The 19,294-nt window shown below is 39.7% G+C and overlaps 1 protein-coding gene across 1 annotated transcript in view; it reads right to left on the reverse strand.

The window, feature by feature from the left end:
* Positions 1-19,294, reverse strand: part of LOC104159138 (calcium uptake protein 2, mitochondrial-like) — a gene marked incomplete at both ends in the record, with an annotated part of 40,927 nt that overhangs the window by 18,604 nt on the left and 3,029 nt on the right. Inside the window, one exon of the mRNA XM_009696961.1 lies at positions 1,150-1,157. Within this exon, the coding sequence (XP_009695263.1) occupies positions 1,150-1,157 (8 nt within the window). The remainder of the gene's footprint in view (positions 1-1,149; positions 1,158-19,294) is intronic.

The raw sequence follows: 19,294 nt of genomic DNA on the forward strand, positions 1-19,294 counted from the left end.
AGGCAGACACCTGGCACATTACATTTCAACCCAAATGTTTCAGTTTGACAAAAGGTATAAGCAACTAAAATTAGGGTTTTAATACGGGAGTGTTGAGTGACCCCAGCAGCAGGTGTTGCCAGCACCACCTGTTACTGTGGATGAATACATTTTTGTGCACCGCATGTACATACATTTACACCCACGTACACACACATATATAAAGCTACATCGATAGATACCTCCTAGCTCAAAGGACGTATGAAATCCTCTACTTTACCTCATCTGAGATAAAAGAAGTCAGACAAATAACAGTCTAGAAGAAGCAAAAAAATCACTATCTCCAGTAAGGCTGAGTCCTGAGCACTGCGATGTGACACCACAGTTTAACACTGTTCTCTGCTGCAGAGCATTTTAATGAATAGCTATTTAGCAAATTAAGTGATTCAGATCCCAGCTCTGAAATGTCATTGCCTCTGTACAGTGCATTTCAACATGGAATTCAATTAAGGCAGCTCTTTCAGCTCTAGGAGACCCACATAGCGAGAAGCCTTATAGTAGGGAATGAGTCAGGCTGTAGGGTCTGTGAAAAACAGTATCTGAAAGAAAAAAGGGAAAACCATCTCACAGTGTTTTTCACTGTAAATGCTCTTCGTACTTGTTGTCTGTATTGAAGCCAGCCATACAGCCTCGTTAACAGCAGCTCCACTCATTCCATCCTCCTGGTGATCCCAAGAGCATCACATCTGGGAAGGCAGTGGCCACCGCAGCAGTGAGTCGGGCAGTGCCTTTTGCCAGCATCCATGAGGATGATGAAGGGAGACAAGCTGAACTCTGTGAGCTGGAACAGCAAAGGCGCAAATCATTGATGCAAGGCAAGGAGAAAGCACAGGGAGCTACAGCCGAGACACTAGCTGGCCAAGCCTGTGAGGTTCTACACTTGGTTAAACCCATGTTTCTCCTCTTTGTGTTGTATTCAGCACAGTAACTCTGAAACACTTCAGTCACCCAGTTTTAGGGAACATATCCTCAGTGAGAATTACCCTACCTTGATAGAAACGAAGAAAGGGAAGGAAAATCTGTTGTAGCCATATGGACTCTCTTTCCATCAGCCAAGAGTCACAACCACAGCTGTCTAGAGCTCACAGAAGTGGCTGTGGTTGCCACCACCATCTGCCCTCTCGCATGCAGCTGTGGCCACCCTCCAGCGGACATTTCAGATGCTGACACGCTGGCCGACCTCCTTCAGAGAGGAAAAGACAGTCACAGCAAGGACACGGAGGTGCTCATGCTACCCTTGACTGGGGAATCTTGGTGTGGTTGGAAGGACTACAGGAGGAGAGGAAGCCTTCGCTGGGTGGCTGAAGAGGAGGAGGACAGTCACATCACCCCAGAACACGGCAAGGGGCAGAAGGAGGTGGGTGCGAGTCGGTCCCTGCCATCCCTGACTGCACAAGGGGCAGCTGCTACAATAAAAAAGGAAAAAAGGCAGGAGGGAGAGGGGCAGATTGAGAGATAAACAAAGACATTTCAACTTTTCTAAGTAGTAAATACAGCAGAGTAATAAATGTGGAGCCTTTTAATGGTGCTCTCCTCAAATGGGCTTCTAAATCAAAGTTTTAATAACCTAGTCAAATGAAAATGGCATACAGATGTCAGCAAGCATGTGTACCCATGGGTCAGATTTTTTTTGTTAAAAAAAAATTACATTTGGGACACTAGTGTTATTTTTCATATTGCCATTTGTGCAAAGTATGAGAATACAATCTTAAAATAATGTAGTAATTTAAACTGTAGAATGAATTTCCTCCAATAATTATTTGAGTATTTTCTAAGAATTAAATCCAGTTATATTCTATTGGTAGTGTCACCATATAAAATCACCTGTGAAGACTCAAATCTTCACTTTTCACTTGGAAACATTAGCTACTTTTATTGTAGCACCCATAACATTCCTTGAATACTAAGTTAGCTCTTGGTGTTTATTCTCACCATTTATTCACTTCCTAACAATGAGATTTCTTTAAACACCAACAAGGAAAGCTCTGTTAGTATCACACACTACCATATCAAATGTGCAGCCCTCTGAGGAACCAGGTCTTTTAAGGCCTTGACTACAATAATTAGGAAAAGAAGGTTAATTTCTCTTTGCGGAAAACGCACTGCAAAGGCATAAAGAGTTTTCGTAGCCAGTTTGGACACTAAAAAACAAAAAAAAAAGCCTCTTTCTTTCTATCAATTAAGTCTTCGTGCCGTCATTCCTGACACATGACTACAAATATATCATGATCTAAGTCTCTCTCTGAGGGACAGAGGCAATGGTTATACTTATTAGGAACTATTTCATCTAATAAGTAGAAAATCTGTATGATGCACTTTTCTATAGTTTTATTCTTTTACTTTGATAGATTCTTACTAACAGGTAAACTAATGACATTTTAGAAAACTTGCTTGTAATAGTAACAGTCCTAGTTTGGCATCAGAAAAAGAAACTTGGAATTTTTATTGTTTTGAACTTGAATGAACGAGAAGAAAATCAACTTTTTTTTTTTCCTACAGACCTGCCAAGACAGTGATGGAATTCTGGCTTAAAAGACAGTGAGTATTTTCAAGGGTCTCTACATATTTTACAGATGCTATCACCTAATTTTCACCATCTATAGCGGATCCATGAAACAACAATGAAGTACAGACACGCCTTTCACGGACAAAAAGCCGTTTTAGCTTTTTAAGTTGCGTGAATACCGAGTCTCCTTAGAAGCACACAAATTCTGTGCTCTTAGCCAAGAAAGTTAGCTGACAACTGTAATTAAGAAAACACTGCCAAGAGCAGCTATGTCAGCCTTAATTTGCCCTCGGCAAACCTGGGTATTTTGTCACATACATGTCTTACAATAGAAGGGTTTCCATCATCTATCAGTTTTTCACACTAAGATGTAGAATGGATCTGACATCAATGTTAGGATTAACATTAGGAAAGGGCTGAATTAAACAAGTACCCACTTGCACTCAGTACCACCCCTTTACACCTGTACAGCTAAGGAAAGGCTTAGATCTGACAAAAGATGATTAGAGCCAAAGAATGAACAAAATCACTAAGATCAAGCATTATAACAACAATAATCAAATGCCAGAGCAAAAGTAGAGAAGTTACTACTATCTGCAAGAAAACATAATTTTACATGTCTGCAGGATTGCTCTAGTTTTGTAATATAGAAATTAAAATAATTTTTGATTTGATATTTCTCCATAGCCTTAACTTCAAATGAGAGCAGTATAAAATAGGCATCTTGTCCTAGGAGGACAACAAACTCCTGTCCCTTTTATCAGCAAAGTCACTGAGACAGTTCGACCAGGATCTCTTTTTAGCTCCATTTCAGACAGACACAGTAATAAAGAAGTTTAAAAAAAAAAATGCCCTCCCAGTTTTTTAATTTTAGATGGCAATCATTGCTATCTTTGCTGAAGCTTGGAAAGTTCAAAGTTGCACTGGGGTACTGGGAAACCATTTGCTTTTTCATGAAAAATTAAGATGAGAATAGCATTAAGTACGTATCAAACCAACTCTGATTCTGCAAAACGATGAGTGAAACAAACCTTTTAAGCTGGATGGGATTTCAGCACAATTGTAATCTGAGGATCGGGGTATTTTAAAAACCAAACGCACTGTGTGCAGCTCATGCCGGTGCCTTTACAGCAGAGCCCACCCTGCAACCTTGAAACACGAGTTTGTATTTCTCCGTTTTAGCCGGCTGCCAGCTTTCACACAAACTGGACTCTGGGAATCCTGCCCCTGCGCCCCGGCTTAGATAAGAAGCGTGTATGTTGATTTCCCTGGGGAGATCCTGTTAAAATTTTTGTTTAAATTAGCCTAAAATAGAAGACCATTGAAATTCAATAGCTTGTATTTCATTCCCAGCTCTCTCAGATATATTTTACGATACCGGACAACTACCTTATCTCAACAAGGTGTCCTTTGTTTACCTGCCTTATTTATGGTCTCAGTTCTTTAAAGCTCTTCTATACATTTATAAAGTACTTACTGCTAATGAAATCAATAATGCAAAGGGCAAAAATTGAAGCCAGTAATTAGTTCCTTAAGGCCTCCTTTTGAAATATTGGTGATATTGGAGATAAATCAAGGAGAGCAAAAAAAATTAAGGCTTTTTGACAGCATGACAAACCAAGTGGTCGGATTGCTATGATAGCTCCTGGCAAATCAGTACCTGAATAATAAATGAGCGTGCCATTTAAATGAATTAAGAATCTACTTCAGCTAGAAAGCTTTTACTGAACTAGTGCCCTGCTCCATTGAAAGATAATTGATAAAAGTCATTTCAATCACATGAATTAGTGAATTGAACCACCTGAATTAAAATCCAAGTATGCCCAGTGGAAAAGGCAATTTGCAATAACAGAAGCTTCTGATGTGCTTTACAAAACAAGCTTCGCATCCGTCCTTCTTTATTTAGAGCAATCGTTCCTCTGAGGAAATGAGAAAGATACAGAGCTGGGCTGAGGCCAGCGCTGGCAAATCTCCATTTCAGAAGAGCAGTTGCATCAGAGCCAGTCAATACCGAAGGTTTCTCCGTGAGTAAGGCAGCCTGGGGTAAAAAGGGTGGGATGCTGACGCAGGGAGAAAACATCAAAGCATGACACAGTCTTTTAGGAAACTGAAACAGAGTGAAAAACTAAGATAAGGCATTTTTCAAAACCCGTTAAAGAGACCGTGGGACTGAGTCCTCAGCGGTGCCAGGAGTTCCAAAATAACCAAAGGTATCAGGGTAAAAGCAGATTTTCTGATGCTCGCTATTGAGCAGGCGAGCAGCTCAGTCCTCACGGGGGGGATGGCAGGGAGAGCAGGGGCACAGCTTCTGCCAAGGTATTACCCAGGGAAAGCGATTGCTCCCAGCCCTGCCCTCTTTCTAATAACATATCCAAACGGCAGATAGAAAAAGATGAGATTAGGTTCAAACTTCCAAGCTTACCACAAGGCTTGCACTGCAATGATATATAGCATACAGAAAGTTATTTCTTCCAAAACACCAGAAAAGTCTAACGGGCGCGTACCGGCAGCCCCTGGCTGCAAGAGGAGGATGTGATGCGAGCTCAGACTTCCCGTGGAACGCACAAGCAGCAGGAGGCCAAGCAGAGAGCGTGATCCCAGACAAGCATCTCCCACGCAGGAGCGGCCGTCAGCCCTCTGGGCTGGTTCTGAGCTCAGGACTGGAGGGAGCGGCCAGAGGAAAAATGTGTCATGTGAAATGCAAGTCCTTAAACTCCCAAATAAGCACCTTGGTTCCTCTGGCTTCATTTAGATGTCTAAAAATTAGATGCCTAAATACACATTAGTGATCTCTATGGTGCTTTGCTGTAACTATGATGGTGTAAGGACATATGCCAAAAAGGGGTTATAATTAACTTTGAAATCTGCCGCTCTTATTTCAGATGTGAAGAAGAGCTCATACGCTCAAAAGCTTGTCTAATTTTTCCAACTTACAGCAGCTGGTCTAATAAAAGATATTATCTCTGCCTACAAATCTCATCCTGACTAATGACCCCAGGTTCCCTTTATAGCCATGGGAGAGAAACAGTGACAGCAAAAGAGCAATTTATCCCACATTGAGATAGGTGTCTGATGCAGGCCTTGGACTTACCTCTTTCCTTCCATTAACTTTAAAGAGATGCTACAATCACTTGCTCTGACCTGACATTCAGCTTTCATGTATCTAAAATTGAGCAGATGAATCCTTCTGCACACAACCAGGTAAATCACACCGTGATCGCTTTTTGTATCTGTTGTATCTGCAATCTGTTTTTTCCAACCTCCTGTCTATCAGCTGGATGCTAGCAGTGCTAAGGACACATATTCTCTGCTTTATGAAGAACTTAATCAGATACATGGGCAAAGTGTACTACAGTTCAAGAGGCCGAGTGGCTGCATAATTGGAGCAATAAAGTATTATGAAGGACAATTAAGATTACCTGGAAGGAGCTGCATCCATAGTACATGTTTTGGAGACCAGAAGGGTGGGGAATGACTCCTGCCAACCTACAGAAAACATTATGCAGTTCAGACTTTTGGGATGGATGGTATCTCCTGAATCTCCACAAAACCATGGACCTTCCACAAAGAGCAGTCAGAAGAAAAATTTCTAGTATTAAGCCTGAGATGGTAGTCAGTCTCAACTAGCAAAGAGAACAGCGTAAGCTAGACTAAGCCTTCAAGAAGACTCAATTCAAAGGTTCTATTGATGAACTTTGAACCTACCCTGAAATAAAGAAGAAATGATTTCTGTACCATCGTTATGCTTTATGTTGTCATCTCCTATTGCTAACAAAGACTAGTTTTTTAAATACTGTAGTGCCAGAGCGCATGCTAGGTTAAGGTACTAACGACCGATGAAGATAAAACTATTATGATAGCCTTGTAGCACTAGAGGTTTAATTTTGTTCCTCTACTAGACAGTGTTAGAAGTCATGACCCTTGGCCTAAGGGCTCTGTAATCTACTTTATGGCTAGAGAAGATAACAAAAATTAGAAGAACAAATAAAGTAGGGTAAGAACAAGAACAATGAAACGACACAGTTAAAAATCTAACTGCATGCACAACCTGAGCAAATTGCGTCTTAATTGTAAGCAGATATTAATTTGGATTCAGAACAAAAATGTGTGCAAATTAATCATCCCACAATCAAAATGAAGGAAGAAAAGGTCAACACCTTAACAGCACCAGAAATTGATTCTTACTTCATTGCATAAGACTTGATGTGAGCTTATGTGCTCAATATAAAGCCACCATCACCACTGTAGCAACTATCCCTACCGTATCTCATTCAGCCACTTCATGTACAATTTGTATTCTTCCATTTATCTGAAGATCTTCCCTACGATGACAAACTGTTACTTTTCATGCATCTTACAAAATGTAAAAAAAATACAGTAGAGTGAAGACTAAGCACAAGATATTAAAGACCGTTAATTATTACAAATTGAATTCACTTGCTGGCAAATATAACTGAGATGCCAGGTGAAGAATTCATCCTTTCTGTGGGAATTTATCACTAGCATAAAACTACCTTACTAACCCTGGAATAAGGAAAAAGAGAGCATGTGTCAGAGAGGACAAACTTTTTCACCTTCTTGTTTTGATCCAATTTATCCCCTAAGCAGGAACTGCAAATCGTATCGAGCTGTGTCAAATTACACGAAGTAACTGTATGGTTTATTTATTGCACTTTGATATGTAACGAACACTCCAACATGCAAGAATTACAGATAATGAGGCCAGAAATCACCATGCAGGTCACCTACTTTGTCCTACTGCTCCGAACATACTTTTGCTCATGCATTATCTCACCAGTTTACGTGCACACAAATACATGTTTGCACATTGAAAGATAGTATTAATACTAAACTGTAGTTTGGGGTTCAAAAGACAATAGTCACATTAATTCAACTGTTTTTTTAATGAAATAGTTTGCTTTTCCTTAAAGTTACTCATCCAAGTACAAGCTTCAGGGTACTGTTGACATGGCTTATTCCTAGTGGAATAGAAAAAAAAAAAAGTAGTAACTTGATGTAATTTAAACATTAAAACTGGAAATATTTTGTGAAAAAACTGAAGTTATTCATGGTATCACCATGAAAAATGCAGTCCTGTTACCATAATTCTGTTCAGATGTAGGGCATTTACAGTACTTGTGTCCAAGCAGTAAATAGCTGACATATTAGTGCATCAAGCCAATTAAAATTACTGCAGTGGGTAAGTAACCGGGAGCACTGACATTTCACATAAATTGAGCTGGTTCTCAAGAGTCCTGTAAATATAAAAAGCTATTTAGATCCATTTTATATAGTAGCTCACTTTTTTTCCTGTTTCACCCTATCACATATCAAAATTATTTACACCATCATTAATGCCTTCTTTTTTGTTGAAACAGTATTTTTCTTTTAAAGATTAATTTACTTCCACTACAGCAACATGCAGTAAAAGTTCTTAGAAATATTGTGAAAAATGTTCCAAGAGGTGACAGCTGATTGGAAAAGTACAATGGAATTTTGCTAGAAGTATCAGTTTGGGAAACTTCCGTTCATCATATCCCAACAACCCCTAGTCAGACCTTTGGAAGAAAAAACAAAAAATAAAAGAGAGAGATGGTTGATGTTCTTCTGCACCACTAATGTGAAATCTGGAAACCTCATCATCAGGATGCCCAATTTCTATCGCTGCACTATGCTAACAGTGGTGGCAATCATTGCTCCTGCTTCATTTTCCTAGTGCCTTGTCCTTCCATCAAATGTCTAGAATTTGACTCCTTTAGGGCTGCCCTACATCCTCCACAGACTAAACCCATGCCTTCCAGTATCTTATTGTTCTTATTTCCTTCCCAGTAGTAACAATTCTAGGGAATATAGCACAAACCGCACCTTTCTGGTGATTGCAAAAGCTGATCTCAGGAGTTTCAGAGAAGCTTCTGGGAAGACCATGAAGTGGGGCTGCCCCGCGGTTAAGGGAAATTGTGACTTCTCAAAAATCTCATTCACAAAATAGCTGAAGTTGGAACGGAGCTCTGGAGATCATCGTGGTAATTAGAATGTCCTTATCTTCTCACGGTGACAACTGGAAAAACCTCAAAAGCAGGGTCAGTCCGGGCAGGCTGCCCAAGACCATGCCCAGTTGGGTTTTGAATCTGCTTGCAGGCATTTGTTTCTAGAAGGACTATGAATACAAGACATCTCTCTAACTTAGTACAGTCTCCTGACCAACCTCACAATAGGAAAAGACCAGTTTAGGTGTGTAACCTATACTAACACCAAATACAAGCAACAGTTGGTAGGTTTCCCATAGAGTTCTAGGATTTTTCCTCCTTGCTTATACCGAAGACAACCAAACAACATTCTTAGGCAGTTGAAGACTGTATCCTGGCTTCAATTCTCACTAACGATCTATGAAGGAAGAGACAGCATTTTTGCCTTATTTATCAAGACATGAGAGCACTAAGTACTGGATTTAACAACAAATTTGGGCATTTCATTGAAAGGAAACAATTCTATGTTGGTAATTTCATTAATGAGAGCTCTATGTTTAAGTTCAAGGCTTGGGATATTTCGTCTTCCTGCCCAGAGCATGGTAAATGCCAAAAAAATTCAGAACCTTATTATGCTTATCTTCCCAAACATAAGCCCCATTCATGAACATGCAATTTACAGTGACTAGATGTCTGAGGGCATTGCTATTGAATTTACAGAACAGTTAATTTCTAAATTATAACCAATATAAATTCTGCTTAGGGATGAAAGGATTAAGCGAACACCCACGAGATGGTGTTCAGTTACTGCGTGGGCTGACCTGGGCTAGGTACAGCTCTAGCTCCTACTCACCTCTGCTTTGCAGGAGACTTTTCTTGAAGAAATGACAAATACATTTTCATAGCAGGACAAAAAGAGTTGAAATGACCCTCTTTACTAGAAATTTGAAAATACTTCAGTAAATTAATTACCACCTGTGTTGAATGTGGGTAAGTGGAACTTCTAAAACATATGAAAATCTAAACAAAGTACACAAGATCTGTTTGGATCCACTTGCTAATATTCTATGGTTTTACTCAAGATACTTGTATTTTTGCAATTGGTGATATTATCCATCTGCTCCTCATCCTCCCAAACTCTCCTGACATCATCCGTTGAAAGAAAAGGGTGAATAAACACTCAAAGAAACACATCCATTTTGTAATTAGTTTTATTAAAAGGATGAACTGAACTACCGGATGTCTATTCTAGTACAACCTTATGCATCACTTTCTTTTCCAGCAGAACTGTAATAATTGCAACTAATTCCCATTAGTGATTAGTGAATCAGCATAAGGAAAAAAAAAAAAGAATAAAAGTGCTATTTTAAGGGAAGAGACTTTTGGCATAGGTGCAGTACTGTAGCACTTAACTTCAGATATTTTAGATTCCCAGAGATTACAAGGATGACTAGTGATAAAGGGAATTGCTATTCAGAGCTGAATTAAGCTGATCCTGTCATGTCAGAATTTCCAGAAGGAACCTTTTCCCTTTAAAAGGCTCTGAAGTGCAATCTTACATGAAAATTTTAGGAAGACCATTTTAATGCAGATGACCCCAGTGATGACATTACTTTTTCCAGTTGCCACCGTGAGGAGATAAGGACATTCTAATGACCATGTTTGGGAATTTTCCTACGGAAGACTCTGCCTACTGCTTTGGGCATTTTACTGATCCTGTGCAGCCCTACTTCATTATTTCCGTAACTCCCCAGGTTCAGGCACTATTGCAATCTCTAGCTTTTCTTTCTTTCTTCCTTCTCATGCTTAATCGGAGTTCCTTTCAGTGGTTAACTTGCTTTCCTTCAGTTGATGGTCCACGTCATTCTCGCTTTTACCTTTAAATTAGCCAGGAGTTTCTTTCTACTTTTAAGATTAGCTCTTTCTGTTATTAGCACGTACAGGAGCTCTGAGGAAATCAGTAACAGCCCCTGCTGAGTCTGACTTGTTTATACATCATTATCATCTGTCACATAGCAATTAACAGATGTTTGGGAAGTTTTCCTACAGCAGGGACTCCAACGGTATGTAAGTGATAACAGAATGCTCCTGTATTTTAAGCTAAGAAAGGTTTATCCTATTTTTGCCACACAAAAAGACAACCGGAGCAATCTAGTTTTGGCAAGTTCCTGAGAGCACAAGAACGAAGAAAATTACATAAACCTAATTTGAAACATCGTCTTTATTCAGAAGATAAGGCGGTAATGGAGAGAGGAGCAGAATGATGAAAAGTCTAAGAACTCCCCTAAAATATCAGAGAGAACTAAAGTAGTAAGAAATCATAGAAGAGCTTAAAAACAGATGTTAATCATGCCTTACTGCAGTGACCAAAACGGTTTGGTTAATTTGCAAGTTAGAAAAAAAAAAAAATGGTGCCAATAGTACGTTTAATAATAAATAAGACACGAGGTCCATCAGCCTTCCCTATTAGTAGAAAAGTAAGTCTCATGTACCAACTAGAACACCTCCTCCGCTCTAAGGGGTGACCTTTGAAGACTAAATAACAGAAGCAAAGATAAGCTGTCCCTTGACCCTGTGACTTCAAACTCTTCACATTCTAAGAAAAAAGTTTGGCAGAAATTTAAAAAAAAAAATCTAGACAAAGAGATCAATAGTCTCTTTCAAAAAAAAAAAAAGTTATTCTTTTTTAGAATTGTCTTATTTCTGCAGGAAAAAAAGCTTTCTCCCCTGAATTCAAATCATCTGATGAAGCAAAACTCAAAAACACATTTAGCTTTACCCTGGCTTTAATTTTATATTCAGATTTTCTAAAGAATTCTGATCTTATTAAGCACGAGAGGAAAGACTGTATTAGGTCTGTCGAAACAGAAGTAGAACAGAAATATTTGTTCAGTAAAGATAACGGAGAAGACAAATCTAAAAGCATAACACTTCACATCAAAATTCCCACTAACACCTTCTCATTTAACTTGTAGGAGCCTTCAGTATACTGAGATCCTGTGCCCACTGCCTCTAATTATCCCTGCATTGTCTCCTTCCTGCCATGCTCATCTTCTCTGACAAAAATGATTTTTCCTCCAAGAGCAATCTTGGACTGAAAAAACGAACAATTTTTCCTGTTCCTGTGCAAAGGCATACCTTACTTTGGGGCATCAAGCCCTTAATGTCCCAAAAGGATGTTCTCTGCCAGATCTCTTTCTTTGTCTTAATCACGATTCCATGATTACATTAAAATTTTCTTCACCTAAGAAGACAGAAAATAATTTGTTCTGCTGCACTACCCTCAGCCTAGCAGACACATGGAGCTCCAAGTGAGGACCAAAGCACCTATGATGCTGGAAGCTGTTCCACATGCAGCCACTGTGAGTAAAGCACAAGCTAAACGAGGGTAAGTGTTTTGGTCCAGTGAGCATTGCTTTGTATCATTTTTCTCCTTGACTGAAGCTGCAGTTTGACAATTCAGATGTTTCAGCAACAGTATTAATTTAAAAAGTGCCTGACTTCAACCCTTGTTCCATCCCTTAGGCCATAGTGATTGCTAGCGGGTTGTGCTGTGAGCCAAGGGAATGAGGCTGGCTTCATAAAAAGAGATCAAATTCAGAAAAGCATGGAATAAAGCTACCTACATGAAGCTGTGGAACGGATGGCCTCACCCAGCCAGAGGAGATAAAAATAAGCTTGGGTTTGCTTAACCTAACAAGACCAGCGCTGAGTGGTAATATAATTATCTATAATGCATCACGGGGCTAAAATTCAAAAGAAAAAAAAGAACTATTTTAGGTAAAGGGAAATGTTGGCACACGAGTAAGCAGGTTTAAACAGACGGTGATTAATTTTAGGATGGATATCAGAAGAGTTTTCAAGCAACAGAGGAGATGCTGTGTCACCGTTTTCCAATATAAGCAATGTAACAAATGATTTTAAATGAAGCACAAAGAATTTCTAAAAGGTCTATATTTTAAGTTTTTTAACTGCTAAAATAGGAGCTCACTTTTAGAATATATATGATACTTTTTACATACTTAGCCATGAAATGCTAAAAACAAGTGCAAAGCCATTACGTATCACCCTAACAGAAGATACAAATCCTTAAAAACACATTACAAGATATTACAGGTTAACTTAGGCGAGCTGTGGTAATCAATACAAGGGTTCTTACAACGGTATGACTAAGCAGATATCCTTTTTCCTCCTTACAGCAGTACTGGACATAAAGAATAGGGACTGTCCTCCTGAAATGAGCATTTATTTTAGCTGCAGAGGAAAGAGACTGAATTGAAATTTGAATCAAATTTTAAGTAAGCTTTTTACAATTCTCAAAGTGGGTGTAAATTAAAAGCAAACAATAGATGGCTTTCTTTTAGTGAAAGAAAATTTTATGTTGCCCACTGTACTTCTAAATTGACCATATTGGTTTCAAAGTCCCTCTTACTTTTTCAACAGCAGAGACCGCCGTTATCACTATACACATCACAAAAAACGTTGCTCTTCTCTGCTAAATAGTTGCTCTCTTTTGCCAAAGAAAGCCAGAGAAGCAGATGAAATCTTGGAATATTAGGGTTTATATTTTCTCCCAAGAAAGCGACAGCAAACCAGAAGTGAGCTCTCACATTCTCTAGCACCAAAAAATCCACGGAGAAGAAATAATTGCTATGTCCGGGCGTAAGTGACTGCTCAGTAGCTGTCAGACACAGCAAATAAATGAAGTCCCAATGGAAAAGCAGATGTCCATCCACAGGAGACAAAATGACTAATTTTAGTATTCTCTATTATAAGCATTTGCTCTGTCAGGCTCACAACTGTTTGGATCCAGTCCACAGTTAAGAACAAACACACCTCATTCTTCTCCCCCGAAAACCAAAAACAAAACCAAAAAACATTTGGAGAAGAACAAAAAAAAAAGACAAAAGTCATCTGTTTTCTGGAACTGGCAGTTTCTCTGGTGGGATACGTGACTGACTTAGTGCTTGCCAATACCAATGCAGCAGCCAGACTCCAGTGCCCCAGTAGTTCCAGCAGTATCAGAGGTACTGGCACAAAGGACGTGAATTCAAGGCTTGAAAAGAAGGCTAGCACTTGGGAAAATGAGCTGTATTGGACTGAAGACTTCAAACGCCAGCTCTTCTGAAAGACAACTGAAATAGTCTGGATAAAGTCAAACGGCAGCTGGCTTGGCCACGTTTTATACTCAAATTCCATACAAGGAGCCTATTTTTTAATTTTTATTAAGCCAGGCAGGACCATAGCTCTTGGTGAGCAAAGTCCCAGGATACTGCCATTTTCTATATACTGATAAGCTAACCAGAACCAAGAATGGCCAATTAGGATGCACATGGAGCTAGTAACGATGCTGAACTACCTTTCATCTGGTAAGAACCAAGGCAGGATTTGCTGGAAAACGTGGTATCTTTCATTAGCTGAAAAATCCTTATGCTTCCAGGTGTACAAGCCTTTTCTGGGTCTGCGGAAAGCTATTTAACTAAAGACGTAGCCAGTAGAATGAGCAGGTGCTGGCCAGCATGATGCACGGTGGTGTGAAGACCAGAGCGCTCTGGCGGACTGGATGACGTTGGAAGATTGATTAAATGACTAAGAGTTGGCTCTTGGCCGTGTCCTCCTCTACAGTAACGAAGCTGGTAAGCCCAAGAGAGGGCACTGCCCTGTGAGCAGGTGGCTCTAACAAGAGAAACCTGTGTGTTTTACACATGGAAAAAAGTCTTTGAGCTTGGTGTTTGCCTTTGTTTCCCCGTAGATGAGAAAGGCTACCGAGTGCAATCTGTGCTATAACCCACTGCAGGTGCAGGGCTGGGGAGTGAAAAGGAGAGCGTAACCCGGGGAGTTTCCCCCTTAGGAAATGGATGCCAGCATTTTCCAAAGAGGGAGCAGGGGAACTTCTCAAAGGTCTCCCAGAGACCCCAACCGTTTGGCAAGTAAGGACAGCTCCTCTCACTTGCCATTGCTGGCTGCACACCTTGACTGCTATTATTGCCCAGAAGGAAGGTGATTGATACTCCACCGTTCTACCTTAGATATTAAATAAACCCCCATAACGTAACATTTCTGATGAGAACATGCAGAGAAAAAAAAAAAAAAAATCAGCCTCTATCCAGATTACTCAAAAAAGTATAAATCATATGACTAATACAATAAAAAATCAGCATCAGCCTAAGGAAAAGCACAGAACCATTGGCACCGCAGGAGTTACCAACAACTGAAAACGTGAGGCTAAAGCGCGTGTTAGATTTTGGCAGGAGCCTGACCTGTGCTCCTGGCACCTGCTGTCGTCCACCGAGGGTCCGCCAGATCCCCATCAGTTCTACATATCTGAACGCAACCCAAGGAGTTTTAAAAACAGATTGTACTTCTTAGGTACAAACCAATACCTGCCTCTGTTAAGGACATATGTTGCAAGAAATTAAAATACATTTAAGAGTGATAAAAATTCACTGAGTCTTATTTTCACGCTACATCTGCTAAGACTTAATAGTCAGCTAGGCAGGATGTTTCAGAACTGATTAAGTTCAGCTGAATTTATTAAAAAAATACTGAAGTAATCTGTCAAAAAGCATTCAGAACTCACGATAGAAAAAATCCCTGAGATATATTCTGTGGTATGCCAACAGTATGTTATAAATGTAGTTGAAATAGTGTGTGGTGTTCTACAAAAACAAAAAGTCTTTACAAATAGGAAAAATATTCAGAGACCAAGAATGATTGTATGAGTTCTTGAAATTTGCTCATATGTATAAAAAAAAAAGCAACGCAACTTCTCTCAAGTATTTTAAATATCACGGTAGCATGTCACAAAACTGGAATACTTGACTAAAGCAGAAACCGTTGCAAGACTTCTGAAATTTTAAGGCAGCCGATGTTTATACAACAAGCAGACTCCTGTTATTAATAACCAGATCTTTCCATTACTTGTACTACAAGTTATTCTGTATGCGCATAATATATTTTCATTCGTTTCAAGGAATCTGTTTTCCATTCAGATGCCATTAAATAACCAATAACTTTCACACTTTAAATAGCTAAATCCTTCAAGATGTGTGTTGAGACCACTTGCCTCTTGCTCGCAACTCTGCTGAAGCCTGACCAATTTTATTATTGGTACTATTTTTGTGCTGAGTTTTAAAAAATTGCTTTCATTCATTCAGAAGTTGCACTATATCTTCTCATTAACAACTGTTTTTCAGAAAGCTTAATAGCTAGTAATCTATTTTCAAAACGTAACATCTTGTCAAAGTTTTTACCTAATCAGTAAGCACTGCAGTCAATCGAGGTAAGAACTCTGATTCTGCGTCATCGTCCAGCTAGTCAGCAATGCCACGAAGGGAAAAATAAGAATTAATCACAACAAAGCCATGAAGCTTATTCTAACCTTACTGCTGTCTCACACAGACACAATCACAAAAATACAAATGTAATTAATACAATGTCAGTGTAATTTTAAGGATCAAACCCGTATTTTCCTATTTGACCTTACAAGGAATGTATCCCAGGTACCTTCAGCACCGTCTTGTAGCACAGTTCAAGGCATGGAAATGGAACAGGGATTAAAAAAAGGACACCTCCCCGTGCAATGATTTACCTTCAGCACCGTCTTGTAACACGGTTCAAGGCATGGAAATGGAACAGGGATAAAAAAAGGACACCTCCCCGTGCAATGATACGCTGAAACCTGCCACTTCTTAAGTGATTTTGCTCCATGGTTCCCTTTCCTCCGAACAGCCCTGCTCAACCCTTCCTCCTGCTCCCTCATCCGACCACGCACGCATCGTCGCTGCTGCAGCTGCAAGGGGCTGCAGCGCTGGCTCAGCTCTTGCCTAACACCTCTGCTCTCATCGCAGCTCCTCTGTCATCTGTTTTTTGGACCCTCAGCCTAACATGTTTTTCTGAAAAACAAGAGCAAACAAGTAAGTCAGTGCAGTGGCCAGTCGTTAACGTACGAAAAAAGCAGCCTGGCCAACAGACCGAGTTTGATTGCTGTGGGGTGAAAGAGCTCATTTCCCCTCAAGAATCCCATCCCCAATTCTGTTATGTGGTACCTTGTGATGCAACCGCTATGCATTAGTCTTTATTTTGACTTCACAACATAACTTATGTCCAGACATAAATACACATTATCAAGACTACAGGAATTTCTGCAGTATTTCTACTGTTTCTGGATAATGAATTATTTCCCTTTAAATTAATTTTTAGATAAACCAATCCCATGAAGATCACTGGTGTTGCATCAGACAGCCTATGTAATCACGTTATCAGCATTAACATACTATTGCTGAGGAGAAAAGAAGGAAGAAAAATCTTATTTAGCTTATCTATTTACCAACAATTGGCTGAGGTACAATATTTTATCTAAAATGATCTAATATTTTACCCGGAACATCAATTTTAATGTCGTATTTGGACACCTAAGGGAAAGTAAAAGGCCAAATGTATAGAATATGTTACTTCAAAGACTTTCTTAGGGTTCTGGTAGGATTTCCTCATGCTATTTGGGTGATGAAGGATAGCTGAAGATGAAAAATTCAGAGTATGGGCTGGTTACAGAAGCAGAAATTTTCAGCAATCTGCTTCCTTGCTTACGCGTGCAGATCCCTCAACAGGAATGTTACTTTCCTTCACTCATAACCCCACTTTAAGAAATGAGTACACAACGATGACTAAGAAGCTTTGGCTAGAAATGGCTGACTTTGTTTCATTTTTCTAAAACTCAGAAGAGATTCATACAATGACCTTAAACCATCACGCTGCTTCTTCGCCTTTCCTTCCATCTAGCACTGGGCAAGGGGTTGTCCTTGTCCTGCATATCCCAGCTTGCAGAGTTCTCTACTGTGTTTGGAAGATTTGAGCAACAACAACATATCAGCGCTAAGAAATACTAAATGAAGAGACAGAAAGAAAACGATCTCTTTGTTAACACATTAGAAATTCAGGAGGATTGAATTCAGTCCCCAGCTGTGCCAACAGCTCCCCATAAAACACTTCAATCCTCACTTCCCATACGGAGCTTCACCACTTACACAAGGTTAAATCTTAGCCTTTGACTCTGAATCCTAGGTTTTAGATCTGACACTTATGTATGACTCGTATCAGTCTGATTAGTTATTGTGTATGAAATTCAGGTCAAAACGAAGACACTGAAATATAGGCATCTGAACTCCCACTAGAGGCAAAAACTCAAGATCCAGAAGCAAAACAACTGACTCGGCTCGTTCTGAAGTGCCCATCTTCTGGCTGGTCCCTCTTGGCTCTCCAAACCCCACCAATTGCACCAGCACTGATCTCCAAGGACAAAGGAGAACTCCATTTTCTAGCCACTGTGGCCTTGCACTGTATCCTTTCCTCAGATTCATTCACAGTCCCGATCACGCTGATGCTGTGACAACGGGAAGCCACCCACCACATCAGACCTGCAAACATACCACAAACTTCTGCCAACCATGTTTTCACAGACACCTTAACCAACTCAAACAACTTCTCCCAGCAAACTTACAACACACTAATACTTACTGACAGATAGGACCCTACCGTGGAAATACTGCCTCCGGCACCCTGGTACTATAGGACACAGAAAAATCTGTTTTACCGCAGTTAAAGGAGTTGTTCGGGACATGAAGGTGCTATGATACATTAAATCTGGACCGAATATATACAGAAGGGTCAAGATCTTTATTTACCAGATACCAATTGTTATCAGACAAGCTAACCTGAATGTTTGTCTTCTACTTGAAAGAGGAAGGTGTTTCTGGGATAGAAGAATCTTCTCCAGAAAAATGAACACAAAGACAGTCCAGATTTAATGTACTGCAGAATCTTCATTTTCTGAAGGATTCTTGTATCTGCAGTCCTTCTCAAAATTGAATACAGATTTTCTTATATGTTTTACAACAACAGCACAACAGAGCTCGTAATTTCATGGAGAAGCTCTAACACATGGGCTGTATAATCTAGAAGATGAGTCTAAGTATGCACAACTGTTTAAAACACAAGTTCTACACGAAGCTGGAAGGTTCTTTTAAAAATACTCCTGCATTGTAACGAAAATTCAGTGTAAGTCAGCTAGGCTTTATGCTTCTTATACCTGTTACCTTCAAAATGCTAGAATTTCTGATGCAATACACCAGGTTCATATTATTCTTAGTAGATACTACTAGACATTGAGACTTTACATCATGATAAGAAGAGTAACAGAAAACACTTTTTCACTAAATTATCATTGCATCAGATATGACTGTTTACATGAACATCCCACAGATTACCCAGAAGAACCTGGCTGGTTTTGCAATGGTTTGCCACACATCCCTTGTGGTACCGTTGTTTTAACACGAGATTACATGGCATATAGCCACGAATCCAAAAATCCCAACGCTGCATTTAGTATGTGCTGCGTTAACTGGTACAAAACACTGTCGTAGGTGTTTTGTACTGGCACGAATTCTGTGCCACACTACCACATCTCATTTGCTGTTTGCCACTGTTTACAAAGAGGTGGCTGCTTCCTTCTATAAAATAACTAACGGTAATAGAATTAGGCAAATCTTTACAAAGGTAATCCAGTGTGAAACACTGCATCTAAAAGCAAGCACATTTTTTGGGGCAGTGGCTTTCTTCCTTTATAGAGCTCTTCGCTTTGTCAATATGCAGAACATAAGTCTGTCAGCAAACTCCGCATTTGTTATCAGCTCATTCTCCTTAGATGGCAAGACTGTAAATATTTTTCTTCATTATCACCCTGACAGTAAATAACTTTGCAGGTGTGATTTAATCAACAGGAATG

Source organism: Cariama cristata, unplaced genomic scaffold, assembly GCF_000690535.1.
Source record: "Cariama cristata isolate BGI_N322 unplaced genomic scaffold, ASM69053v1 scaffold16583, whole genome shotgun sequence".
Lineage (NCBI taxonomy): Eukaryota > Metazoa > Chordata > Aves > Cariamiformes > Cariamidae > Cariama > Cariama cristata.